The sequence below is a fragment of the Marmota marmota genome, unplaced genomic scaffold (assembly GCF_001458135.2).
Source record: "Marmota marmota marmota unplaced genomic scaffold, marMar, whole genome shotgun sequence".
In the NCBI taxonomy this organism is placed as follows: Eukaryota; Metazoa; Chordata; class Mammalia; order Rodentia; family Sciuridae; genus Marmota; species Marmota marmota.
The window spans coordinates 25,842,831-25,857,495 of NW_025999977.1; the positions used below are offsets into that span (position 1 = coordinate 25,842,831).

General features: G+C 37.7%; 1 protein-coding gene across 1 annotated transcript in view; it reads left to right on the top strand.

The window, feature by feature from the left end:
• Positions 1-435: 435 nt before the first annotated feature.
• Positions 436-14,665, top strand: part of Lrpprc (leucine rich pentatricopeptide repeat containing) — a 106,801-nt gene continuing 92,571 nt past the window's right edge. Inside the window, exons 1-3 of the mRNA XM_015479718.2 lie at positions 436-635; positions 13,309-13,508; positions 14,480-14,602. Coding sequence (XP_015335204.1) covers positions 493-635; positions 13,309-13,508; positions 14,480-14,602 — 466 coding nt within the window. The 5' untranslated portion in view covers positions 436-492. The remainder of the gene's footprint in view (positions 636-13,308; positions 13,509-14,479; positions 14,603-14,665) is intronic.

Below are 14,665 nucleotides of genomic sequence, written 5' to 3' on the forward strand. Positions count from 1 at the left end.
TCAGAGCGGCAGCAATCGCGGCGTTAAGGCAGAATCGCTGAGCGTCACTCACAACCTCCGCATTGGAGAAACAGAATTGTCCCACACTCTGGGATCTTCATAGTCGGCTCTTCTCAAGAGTCTCCGGGTACTTACCAGTTGGCCCCCCGCAATTCCCTGCGCTGACCTGGGAGGAGTCGACCTCCTGCGGACTCTACCAACTGAGAAGCGCAGGGGTGGAGTGACTGAATGTTCTGAGTTAAGTGGAGTAGGATGGAAACGAAAATGCCTTAAATAATAAATCAAGCAATCTTGTTTAACAAACTATTGGGCGAAACTCCCTGGACCTCTGAGAAATAGGTTTTTCTATCTTTCAATCTAAAATAACCCCTTCATTTCCCTACACTTGGCGCGCCTAGCCTTTGGTCTCTCCCGCGCCGGGTGACCCCGCCGTCACGTGCTCCTCCTGTCCTTCTGGCTGAACGTGCATCCTGCTGAGGGAACTGCCGACCCATGGCAGCCCTTTTGAGACCTGCCCGCTGGCTCTTGGGTGCCGGGTCGTCCCTCCCGCTCTCCCTGCGTCTCCTCGCGGGAGGCCCGGGTCGGCCGCACGCCGCCCCCTGTCTGCCCGCCGCTCGCGCCCGGCTTTTTGCGGGGTGAGTGCGCGGGTTCTGCTTCCAGCCAGGCTCCGCGGGGTCGTCTGCGCTTGCCGTAGCTGGGCCCGACTTTAACGGGTCCAGGCTCCTAGCTGCCCCACGACCTAGCTTCCTGGGGTTTTTGGACCACTCGCTCCTCCAGGGTTTTCTAGTGACGGGGTCGTACGTCTTCAGAAGGTCATGGCCATGGGCAAGGCTCGCTTCCGGCTTGTTGCTGCCCTCTCTGCTTCGGGACTGGGTCTCTTCTGCCCTTTGGCTGCTCAGGGCCGGTGAAGCTTTGGGGGGCCTTTGAAGGCTGTTTTGGGGGTCGGGTGGTGTTTCCCTCTTTAGGATTGGCATGCTTGGGTGCTGTCCCACGTGGGTTCACTGTTGGTGATCAGTAACCGTGTAGTATTTAGGACCCGAAAACTTTAGTCTTTTTTTTTTTTTGGCGGGGGAGATGGGTTGGGAGTTTTGGATGAGCCAGGGATAGTTTAGAGCTGGACATCTGATTATGATCCTTTTGGGCTTTTGGCTGCGTTTTCTTAAATGGAATTTTTCTTCCATATTTAGGAAGGTGGGTTGGGAATTGTCACAGTGGAATCTGACATTGAATGAGTGAGTGAACACATGCAAAGTACTCTATTAGGATGCGGCGAAATAAAGGCACGTTAAAAATTCGATGGGTGATACATGTGTGATTAAATGCCCTCCTAGATTGAGATTATAGGGAGAAAAGTTTGGTATCAATTTGCCGGGAGGGGATAAGGGAGGTTGATGAACGTGTTAATTTGAGTAATAGTCTAGTTACCTGGAAAGGAGTGTTTAAGTTTAACATTGGAGAGAAATGATGGTGGAAGAGTTCATAAAGGTACTTTGAGAGTTAGCATAAAGACTGAGAGCTAATGATATGGAATGGGAGGGTGTGGAGGAGGAAGTCTGGACTGCAGGCTCCTCAGTTTATTTGCATTATGCCATTGGACAAATCACTTACCATCTCCAGACCTCAGTTTTCTTAGCTGTAAGATGGAAGCAGTAAGAGTGTTGTTAGAGTATTGCATGGGATTATATAAAGCATTTAATAAAGGGCCTGACATATAGTAAGTGCTATATAATGACAATGATTATGTGGACCTTTTTGCACCAGCCAGCTGATCTCTACATAAAACTAAAAGAAGAAAATCCTTGCTTATTTATTTATTTATTTTTGTGGTGCTGGGGATTGAACTCAGGGCCTAATGCATTTGAGGCAAGCACTTTACCAACTGAGCTATACTCCCAGGCCTTTTTTATGATCATGTGACTTATAAATCTTTGGAAACTAGTGCTTTTTTGTATTGGGCCTGAACAGTTAACCTTCAGAAATCATGCCTTGCCTTCATAGAATGACATCTCTTCGTTTTCAGAGTTTCTTTGGGAAACTTGTGCCAATTACTCTTTTATTTTTCTCTAGTCTTTTCATCCCTGTGAGGCCAGAGGAGGGTCAATGTCATTTTTCATCTTCACCCTTGCATTTGAGGGAAGCTGACTAAAAAGGTAATGTAGTAGAAAGGTTTTTGGTCAGGGTGCTCATCAGACCTGGGCTGTTTCCTTGCTGTATAATCTTAGATGTCTTACCTAAAATGTCTGAGCCTAAGTTTTTTTTTTTTCTGTAGAGGTAACTAGGCCTTTCCCCACTACTGGCAATGCTAGTTTCTTGTTTTGGATTCACTTAAATGTTTTCTCAGAGAAGGCCTACTTTGACATCAACCTAAAAATCTACATTATCCTATTTTAGTTTTATCCCTGGCATATTTCCCTTATCTGATGTTAGTATTTATTGTTCTCTGTTTTCCTTCATAAAAGGCAAGCTGCCTGAGAGCAGGATTTTGTCTTTGGCTGGTATGTTCAGATCAGAGCAGGCAATAGAGAAGTATTTGCTGTTTCCTGGATTCTGAACATTCTTTCTATACAGTCTGGCACTCCAGAGCTTGTCAGCAAGACCAGATTGTTTCCAATTGGAAACAAAACTTTTCACAGGATTATTACTCTAGAAGCTTTCCAGTCTCTTTCCTGTCCATTCTCTATTCTCCTTCCTTTTCTCGCTTCTCATTCAGTCTTCTACCCACTGTAGTCACTGGCATAGGACATCATTGTGTTGTTAGTAATTTTTTTGTTGAAACTTCTTTAAATTGTAAAACTCATGTTTTTTGAGGAACAGTTGTAAGGTGTATGGTGGGAGAATAAATCAAAAATCACCCTTACTTCTGTCATCCAAAGAGAGCCATTTATATAGTACATATCCTTTATTAAGTATGTGTAAAATGTATGTTCATTTTATTTTTAATTTTTGCAAAGGACATCTTAATTACCAAATCCACTTTTTAGTCTTTAATCTCTGACTTACTATTCTGTTTTCTAGTTTTCTCTTCATGAGAGCCTTACCCTGGCATCGATGACACTTTTGATTCTCTTTTCTGTGGGATTTTTCTCTCATTGCTTTCTTCCTATGTTCATTGAATGCTTGTGTCCTTGAGGGTTTTACCTTTGGTGTTCTGTCACTTTTCCTTCTCTGGGGGTGACCTTTTTTATTTTTAGGGTAAAAATATTATTATTAGATCTTGCCTACCTTTCTGGTGGTAGCCTTGTTTCTCCTCTTGGATGTGAACTATCTGCTAGGTACCTCTGCCTGGTTGGATGACAAGTCCTTCAAATCTAAAACATCTGAATCTGGACTCACCTTTCCTCCCAAATCACTTCCTCCTGTGTTCCCTGTTTTTGTGAATGTTGTCTTTTCTCTTTCCCGAAAGAACCTGGATATCTTTGTTCTTGACTTCTCCTTCCCATCTAATTCCCCTTCATTTATTTATTGCATGAATGATTAAATTCTGAGATCTACTTTGGAACAAATCACTACTTCTCCAACCCCATTATCATTCCCTAGTGTTCCTGGTAACTTTACCTTTATTTTGTTTATTTATTTATTTTTATGTGGTGCTGAGTATTGAACCCAGTGCCTCAAGTGTGCAAGGCAAGTGCTCCACCACTGAGCCACAACCCCAGCCCCTGTCCCAGGTAACTTGATCATGTCATTTTCCTATTTATAATTAAGCCCTGTTGTGTCATCTTGTGGTTCCAGTATCAGATCCAGAAGCTAGCATAGCTATTTCTAAGCTAGAGATGCCTCTGGGAGCCTCACCACTTATGTGTCCCTAGAATATGGGAAGACTTCTGTTCTCAAAGTATAACCAGAACATTCATTAACATTATTGTATGTGTAACCACCAGTATTTCAGATCTGGCTCTTATTCCTCAAAGGCAGGGTCTGATTCCTTTTGTCTGTGTCTAACTTTGTGACTTGTAGTAGGTGTCAAGTATTTGTTCAGTAAACAGTGAACATCTTAGATGTTGGTAAAGGAATATTGTGAGATACAAAGAAGATTAAAGGGTTCTTAACCCATTCGTATTATTACATGTGCTTGCACAAATTCATACTAATCTTGATTTCTAGGTATGTCCTGTCTCAGAAGGACAGAGAAAAATGAAAAAAAAGTGAAATTATTAATCAATCTGTTTTCAAAACTGAAGGACCAGAAAGAGTGTACCTCTGTTTTTGCTTTGTTCTTGCTCTTCATTCCTTATTTTAGTACTTCAGCACTTTTTTTTTTTTGTACTGTGGATTGAACCTAGGGTGCCTCAGTCCTTTTTTTATTTTTTATTTGAGACAGTCTTGCTAAGTTACTACGACCTCTCTAAGTTGCTGGGGCTGACCTCTAATTTGGGAATCTCCTGCCTTATCCTCCTGAGTTGCTGGGATTACAGGTATAACTGTACCTGATGCCCTTTTCTTTTCTTTTCTTTCTTTTTTTTTTTTTTTTAACAAATGCTTTCTTCCAGCTCTTACCTTATTCTCTGTGAGAAGGGGGGGAGTAAATACTCTTGTTTTCTCACATTTTTCTTGTGAGAAATTTTAGAATAATGCTTGTGTGCTTCATAGGAAAGATATAGTGTGAGCTATATCTGTTTGGAGTGGATTTAGACTGATGATTGACCCAGAGGTGAAAATTACATATTACTTTGTGATAGAATGGTGTGATTTCTACTTATAAAGTTGGAAAAAAAAGAAACTTTCCTTTGTTTACCTCTCGGTTTGGAAAAATCTTAATGTATTAAGAGTCTATCTGAATCCTTTGGTCTTGTGAAGTCTGACAGATTCACCTCTGCTCAATGTCTGTGAATTACAGAAGACTATGACAAACACATTTATACCTATTAGATGTATGCTGTCCCCAAGAGGGGAATATAGTGCTGTGGTATTTCAAAGAAAAGAATAATCACATTTGTTTTGTGGTAGGGGACTACTTGAGTTTTAGGGTTACGTGATTAAGGATGTGCAGTATTCCAAGGGTAGAGAAGCCCATGAAAATATTGAGCTGTGCTTTTATTCTGTGCAGCATGGAGGAGGCTGATAGGACAAAGACCGGTTGATTCCTTGAAGCCCAAACAGGTTGGTTGACTGGTTGATGGTTAGAACCATTGGAGGATTAAAACCCATTGGAGGATTTTGATACAGGTCTTGATAAAGTTTACATAGATTACAGGATAGCTAGACGTTGGGAGTGGACAGTTAGGAACAATGTTGGTACTGCAGGGAGAAAGTTCATTGTGCCTAAGCTTTATAAGATTAAAAAAAAAAAGCAAAACAAAAACCCAGACAATAGAAATCTATTGAGTGCCTTCTGTTTTAATAAGAGCTATTATTTATTGATCACTGCTTTGTTAATTTAAACATCTATTTTTTTCCTAATGTGATCTTCACAAGGTAGACTTTGTTGCTTTGTGATGCTGGGTATTAAGCTCAGGGTCTCACACATGCTAGAGCACTACACCATTAAGCTAAATCCCCACCCCTAGGGTAGACATTTTTATTCAAATGAAGAATCTGTGCTTAGAAAGACCTAGTATATTTCCCAGAGTCACATAGCACAGCTTGGATTTGAACAAGCCTTTTAAAATAAGTCTTGTGATCTCTGCTAATTCATTTAAAAAAGAAGAAAATGCTTTCATAAACACTTAGTTAATATTTGTTATTTGTACTTTGCTAGGTCCTTTGTTTACACTTTCTTAGTGTTGCTCAAACTTCAGGCATTTGTATACTGCCTTCAGATTTTTTGCCAAATCTGAGTACTTTTGAACTGTTACTTATACTTAATGTTTTTTCTGTTGGCCTTAGGTAGGTTTAAACTAACATTTTAAAAATTTAATTATATCTCAAACAAAAATGATAGTAAAATAAAGACTTGATGTAATAGGGATTTTAAAAAAATTATGTTTAAAGATAATTAAACCAATGGACAACTTAGTCTCAATGCTATGTAAAGTCATCTTACCTAGCAGAAATGTTTATATTGGGAAGCACGGCATCATCTCATTTAATCTTCACAAGTAATAGCCTTGTAAAGTAAATACTGTTTTTATCCCCTAGATTATAGGCTTAAAGAGTATCTTGTGTTGTAACAAAATACTGGGTAATTTACAATGAAGAGAATTTTGTTTCTCAGTTCTGGAGGCTGAGAAGACCAGGACTGAAGGGCTGGCCTGTGGCAAGGGCCTTCTTTCTGAATCATCTCATGGTGGGAGGCAAAAAAGAAAGAGGATCCATTTCTGAAATCCCCTTTCAAAAGGCATTGAGTCACCCATGAATGACCCCTTAAAGACCCTTCCTTCCTTCCTTCCTTCCTTCCTTCCTTCCTTCCTTCCTTCCTTCCTTCCTTCCTTCTCTCTTTCTCTCTCTCTCTTTCAGTGTAGATGGACTCAACACAATGCCTTTATTTTTATGTGGTGCTGAGGATGCAACCCGGGTCCCGCTCTACTGCTAAGCCACAATCCCAGCCCCCCACTTCTTAATACTGTTACACTGGCGATTAAATTTCATCAACTGTTTTGGAGGAGTAAACCTTTATTCAAACCAAAGTGGAGAAAATTGCAGTAACTTGGTCAAAGTCACACATTTTACAGATAGCAGAGCCTAAAGGCAGGCCAGAACATGGGGCTTAAGCCCGTGTTCTTAACGCTGTGGTGTTTTCACTATGCCTTGAAGCCTCTTGTTTGTAAGATTATACTTATTAAGTGTTCATAAAAATGGTACATAATCCAGTGGGATGTATACAGAGGGTTAAGTAAGCCTACTTAGGGCACTTTTACATGAAATTTTCTTCCATTGTGTGGGAATTGAGAATTAATAAGTTGTATTGGTGAGACTGTTGCCTGGAGTTTGTATTTAAGTCAGGTAGGGGCCTTGGGAATATGTTTCTTTCCCTTCTGCACTGCCCACTCTGGGTTAAGCTTCAGTTGATTTCCCACCTAGACTACTGCAATAGTATCTGTTTTATCAAAGGACTGTATACCATTGGGTGTCTGGGGCAATTTTTCCCAGTAGAACATAAGGATTTGGAATTGCTTGGTGGATTGGAACAACAGCCTTATTTTTTTCCCTAATTGGTGTCTATTTAATAATTCTGGTGGTTCCTCCCAGCAGCTAGATAGTTTAATGTTTTTCCCTCAAAACAGAACTGGATCATTTCATAACTCCCATTTATAAACCTTCAACAGAATCGGCTAGGATTCACTTCTTTGAATAAGATCTACCTAGGATAAAATCCCAATTGCTTACCTTCAAAATCCATGATCCAGCCCTGTCTTTTCTGTCCTGCCTCATCTCTGATGCCATCTGTTGTTTGCTTACTTGGCCTATTGACTGCTCTACCTCTATCTGGAACACTCATCCCCTGTTAGATGGGTAGCCATTCCTTTTCATCCTGAGCCCAGACCTTTAAATATCACCATCCTTAAACATTTATCTAAAGTAGAGCCTCACTGTTAGTCTTTTATTACTTATTAATTTTCTTCATAGCTCTTTCCACAATTGGTATATTTATAAAAAGCTTAATTATTATCAGATATATTCACTAGCTAAACAGAAATCTTAGCATAGTGCCTTCTACAGAGAAAGGTGCTCAATATTTTGTTTAATAAATGAAGGAACTTAGGTCCATTGTGATTAAAGGAATCAACAATTATAGGATCTTAAAGGAAGGATGACATGAAGAAAAACGGCTTTGGGAATACTGATTTGGCAATTTTGTGGAGAGAAGCTGAAGCCTGAGAAGCTAATGAAGATTTTATTGCAAAAAATCTGTGTGTTCTGGTTTCATCAAAGGCCTAAGAAAGAAAGAGATATTCAGGGACTCAGCAAATGGAATGTGAAGAAGGTGAGAGAGATTGAGCAGTTAGATAATTATCCTTAGATTATTATTTTTTTTCATACCAGGGATTAAACCCAGGGGTGCTTAACCACTGAGCCACATCCCTAGCCCCCTTTATATTTTTTATTTAGAGATAGCATCTCACTGAGTTGCTTAAGGCCTCCCTAAATTGCTAAGGTTGATCCTCCAGCCTCATCCTCCTGAGACTCTGGGATTACAGGGCATACCCTTAGATTTTGAATTTGAGGGAATAGCAGAGTAGTGGTATAGTTCGTAGCAGTGGAGGAATTCAAAGGAGTATCAACCACTTTTAGGAGGAGTCATCATCTTTTTGAACTTTTGACATGTTAAAACTCAGGTGTATCCAGCAGTGTGTAAAAGAAGTATCTGCTAGGACCAACCAAGTGGTTAGGTATGCAGGCTGGTTCAACATCAGTTGGTATAATTCACCATATTAACAGGTTAAAGAAAACTCGAGGGGAATAGTTAAATTAGGGATTGGTCAGAACATAAGATGTGCATTTGAGATCTCCATTGTCTATAGAATGGTGCAACAAAATAAACCAAGAGAATTGCTCTATGGAAATAAGTCTTATATTTTACAAACATGCCATAAAATCCAAATTCTTACTTGTTGGCCGTTGTAGGCTTTCCATGATCTATTCTTACCTTCCCTGAGCAGGTTTAAGTTTTATTACTCTCCAGTGTGAACTCTTCTTTGCAGCCAGATTAGTTTCCTTAATGCTCTACCACATTGGGCTCATTTCAGAATGAAGACTGCCCAAGTACAGATCCTGGCCCTGTCATCCTGTTATTAGTGAAATATTACGGTGACTTTTTGGGCAAGTAAAATTAGGGTTATAGTCAAAATTTTCTAGTATCTAGCATGTATTAAACACATGAAAAACATATCTGTATTTCTTTTAAACTTGGAGCTCCTGAGTGACACTAAAATGGCTCATAATGTCAGTGAAGAAGAGAAAAACAAGGAGGGCAGTGTCTTATGAACTGGTATGATTAATTTGGTATATATTGAAGAAATGCTCATGCTTTACTAAAAATTTTATTTAATAAATAGTATAAAAACATACAAAGAAATCTAAAAAATCAATAAGAAAATTTATGGCCCAATTAAAAAAATGGGCAGAGGAACTGGGGATATGGCTCAGTGGTAAAGTGCTTGCCTAGCATATGTGAGACCCTAGGTTTGAATCCTCGCACCACAAGGGAAACAGACAAAACAGCCAGAAAATCTGAATAGATGCATCATTAGAGAAGACACAGAGGTATCAAATAATCATATGAAAATGCTCAACACCATGTGTCATAGAGTTGTAAATCAAAATGACGATGAGATAGAGATGCTATACCTATTATGACTAAAATCCAAAATTCTGAAAATATCAAATGCTGGTGAGGATATAGAAAAACAGGAACTCTTTTTGTACATTGCTGGTAGGAATGCAGAGTGGCACAGCTATTAGGGCAGGTAGTCTGGCAGTTTCTTAAAAACTTAGAAACATAAGTTTATCCAGATTAGTTTATCCAAATGAGTTAAAAATTTATGTCCTCACAGAAACCAGCACACAAATGTTTATTTAGCTTTATTTGTAATTGCCAAAAGTTGGAAGCAACCAAGAGGTGTTTTAGTAGTTGGAGGTACAAATTGTATATATCCACATAGTGTAATATGAGGCAACAATAAAAAGAAATGAGCTTTGATACCATGAAAAGATATGTATGAACAGTAAGTGAACACTACTAGAAAAGAGCCAGTATGAAAAGGCTGTGTACTTTATTTTGTAACTGTATGACAGCCTGGAAAAGACAAAGCTACAGACACATGAAAAAATCAGTTCTTGCCATGGGTTCAGAAGGAAGGTGGAAGGCAAGACTAGGTGGAGCACAGGTCATTAGGGCAGTGAAATATCGTGTATGGCATAATGATGGATACATATATTTTTCACTCTATGGATTTGTACACAATGAACCCTAGTGTAAGCTATGGACCTTAGTTAATAATAATGTACCAATATTAGTTGGTTGTTTGTAACAAATATAGGACCCTAACATTAGACATTAGAGGGGAAACTGGTAAGGAAAGAAGGAATATGGGAACTGTACTTTTTGCACAGTTTTCAGGTAAACCATATATTGCTTTTAAGAAATGGTATAGGCTTAAAATGGGAATTCTGTGGAAGTCTCTATAATAATCTTGTCCATATGTACATATAAATATATATGAAATATATATTTGAAATATGGACACTTGCATATAAAGTTGGTATTGTATTAAAGAGTAAAAAGTAAAAACCACTGGGCTGATAATGTACCTCAGTGGTAGAATGCTTGTCTAGAATGTGCAAGGCCATGGGTTTAATTAATCACCATACTGTAAAAAAATAAAACCATTACCACCACTATTATTTTCGTAAAACATACAGGCCTCCAGAAAAATAGCCATTTAAAATGCCAGATGTTACCAGAGGAAATCATGTGTAACCTGAATATTAGTGGTGAGTGCCAGAGTTTCAGGAGGGAACCTGAGGTGTTTAACTAAAAAATGTGAATGAACTACTATGATAGTTGGTTGAGATGATAAAATAATTTTCTCTTATGTGGTTACATCAGTTTTGGTTGTTAGAATCTGGAGATAGTGTGCTCCAATTTAAGCATGCCCTTAGTGTGGAGCCACTTTTATTAACCCCTGTTTCTTTCCTTCCATTACAATATACCCATTGCTCAGGTCAGTGAAGTTCTCATTTCCCTCAAGGTGTATTACGATGGATTTAAAAATACATACTAGGCAGTGGTCAAGCACTTGCTTAGTATGCTCAATGGCCTGGGTTCAATCCCCAGTGCTACAAAATGACTGAGTCAATGAATTCTGGGCTGTATAATTAATGTAGAAAGCACTGGAGAATTCTTTGTTTAAATATATAATTCTCTTGACTTTTTAGTAAGGAAAATGAGCTTGAGAGAGTGTTCATAATGATTTACTGGTTTCTACACATCTGTTTTATCCCTGAATCTTGTTTGTGCCTTTACCAGTTATCAGATTTGAGTTGTGTGAAAAACTGGCAGGAGTACTTCACTGCCATTTTGAAATTTCTGTGTTAATTAGCTTTTCACTCTTGCCTGAACTTGACACATTGTTATGGGGGATTTAAAATAATTGTTACTGTTTGCTTGACACCAATAAGGGCATAGTTCAGTAACACCTGATACAGGAACAAATAAGTGGCCAAGGAAACCTTTGGGAAGTAAGGGACAAATATGTTATATGGTATGTTGGTAGTGCCACACTTAGTTAATTCAGCTCGTTTAATAGACATTCATCTATTAATTATCTACAATGTGCTGATCATTAAGTTTATAAAGATAAGACATTGTGAGCTGGGGATGTAGCTTGCTGGAGTGCTTACCTAGCATGGGCAATTCCCAGAACTGCTAGGAAAAAAAAAGAATAAAGGAAAAGAAAAGGTAGTCTTTTTGGTTGATGTCCCAGTTTTTCCCATTGTTTTCCGATTTATTTATTTATATAAGTGGAATTATATCATCTTACGATGGAATCTCTGGTATAGTTTTCTTTAGTGTAACTTCACCTACATAATCGTTCCATTTGGGACTGGTTTTCTAGGTTAATAGCATAGGGTAGGAAAGCAATAGCTTTATTTTTCTTGGGTGCTGGTGATCAAACCCAGGGCCTCATGTATGCAAAGCAGATGTACTATACCACTGAGTTATACCCCTAACCCCTGCAGGTTTTTTTTTTTTTTTTTTTTTTTGTATATCTTTATTTATTTTTATGTGGTGCTGAGGATCAAACCCAGTTTCTCACATGTGCAAGGCAAGCACTCTGCACTGAGCCACAACCCCAGCCCTGCAGTTTACTTTTAAACTCACCACTGACTATGGTAGAAATGTGCACATGCTAGAAAAATGTGATTATCATCCTGGAGGCATTTTCTGAATTAATAAATATTTTTACATTTTGCTTATTAATTATATACTTAGTATGTAATACTTGGTTATACTTATTGACTGCTATAATTAAGATATTTGTGGAGTAAGTGTATAAATTTTCAAGAATTACAGGTGTTGTCAGTTTAAAATGATAGATATTTGAATGCAGAGAAAGCCTTTAAATTCAAGTGTTTACATCAGGACTTTGGGATACATAAGGATTATTTTCTTAAGTCTGATATTTGTGGATCAAGTGCAGACACTATATTGCCATGGAGTGAAATACCTCTTATCTCATATTTTAGATCATTTGGTTACATGTTAGTCTCTGTATTATTAAAATACTGAACTGTTTAAAGATTGCTTCCCTTTTATAAATACATGTGTATTACTATGACCTTAGCTAATTTTTAAACATTTTTCTTTCTCTTCTGACTTTTCTAAAATTATTGAAGTTTAAAATGGGAAGCATAGTTTTTAAAAATCATTTATTTATTTATTTATTTATTTTAGTTGTAGATGGACACAATATCTTTCTTTTTATTTATTTATGTGGTGCTGAGGATCAAACCCAGGGCCCCACACATGTGAGGCAAGTGTTGTACCACTGAGCTACAACCCCAGCCTGCATAGTTTTTGTTTATTTTTTAATGGTTAGTTGTTTCAAATAATTAGGGAACTACACAACTAACTTTTTGACAGGTAAAAATTGATGTTTCAAATTTCTTTAGACTGCTGAGAAAGGATTTTGACCTGAATAATCCTATAAAGAAACTGCCTAGAAATTAACTTTTTATTCCAAATAAAATAAGCTTGCTATTTACATTTTAAATACATAACCCAAAAAACATTTGAAAGTAGTTTTAAGAATTTGGATATATTTTAGATATATTGTCTCACTTATGGAGGCAAGAAGAACTTTGTAGTATAATTCATTTTCCTTTTTTTAACCATGATTTAAAACACACCATATTATTACCTTTTAAAACTATTTGAAATTATTATTATTATTTTGGGGGGAGTATCAGGTATTGAACTCAGGGGACTCGACCACTGAGCCATATCCCCAGTCTTATTCTGTATTTTATTTAGAGACAGGATCTCACACTGAGTTGCTTAGAGTCTCACTTTTGCTGAGGCTGGCTTTGAACTTGTGATTGTCCTGCCTCAGCCTCCTGAGCCCCTGGGGTTACAGGAGTGGGCTACCGTGCCTGGCCAAAATGATTTTATGTTGAATGTTATCAAGGTACTCTCCATTGCTCAGAAGATACACTGTGTATATAATTTGTGTGTGTGTGAGAGAGAGAGATTTTATCTAAAACAAAAGTCAAACTTTCCTATCGATGCATACTTCTCTGAATATTATTATGTGATTTAAGGTATTTATTAACTAATTAGTAACTTTATGTAAATTTTGCTCAGAAAGATGATCTATATAGATAGCAGTTGACTTAGTTTATTCCTAATTATGTTTCATTTTATAGAAAACTACTAAGCCAAGTGAGGCTTTATGCCATTGTTGCTGAAAAAAAGAATGATCTTCAAGAGGAGCCTACTTCTTCTTCTAGAAGGAATGCTAATCAATTTGATTGGGCTCTAATGAGACTGGATAATTCTGTCCGAAGAACTGGCCGCATTCCAAAGGGACTTCTGCAAAAAGTCTTTGATAGCACATGTTGTTCAGGTATTTCAAATTTTTTCTGCTTAGAAAGTTGAGCCTTTGGGGCGGGGTTGTGACTCAGGGTAAAGCACTTGTCTAGCATGTATGAGACCCTGGATTCAATACTCAGCACCACATAAAAATAAATGAATAGGGCTGGGATTGTGGCTCAGAGGCAGAGCGCTTGCCTCGCATGTGTGAGGCACTGGGTTCGATCCTCAGCACCACATACAAAAATAAATTTTAAAAAAGTTTATAAACTCTTATGATGAGAAGTATCAATTATAACTACATTCATCTGTATTAAAAAACCATCATTGTTACTTCTAAGTTATTAAGAATTGTTCAACTGCCACTACAGTCATTTTTAGAACATTTTTGTCACCCTTAAAAGAAACCCCTGCAATCCTTACCATCAGTCCCCACCCACCCCACAGTCCCTTCCAACCCTAGTTAACCATTAATCTATTTTCTGTCCCTGTAGTTTTGTCTCTTCTGGATATTTCATATAAATGGAATCATAAAATAGGTGGTTTATTTTTGTCTTTTGTCTTAAAGTCAGCTTTCAGGTACATGTATATAAAGGTTCTATACATAGGGAGGAGGAAATTTATATTATTGTTAACCAATTATAAAACTATTGGATATTCTTGAGTTTTAATTGGGTTCAATATTCTAATATTCTTGAGCGTTATAACATTATCGTAAGATACTGAGAAATATAACCTTAGGTTCTGTGTTTTTAGAGTCACACATTACATAGATTTTATAAATTTCTTACATGTATAAGTTTTTTACATTTCTTAAAGTGGACTAATATTAAAAAAATTTAACTTGTGATTTTTAGTAGCATTGTGGATTAGGATATGCTTTTTCTAATATTTGGGTACTACAATATTATCTTTGAGCCAAACATTTATAAATTTCAGTTTAAATTTTGATATTTATCTACATTATGTTGGCACTATTAAACATTGTCGATTTTTCTTCCATAGGTAGCCCAGGTGGTAATCAAGCCTTGCTTCTGTTGCGCAGCTGTGGTTCTCTCTTGCCTGAATTGAATCTTTCAGAGAGAACAGAATTTGCTCATAGGATATGGGACAAACTTCAGACACTGGGTATGATTAGTTGAATAACAGGATGTGTGTTAAAGGTTCTCCCCCCCCCCCCCAAAAAAAAAA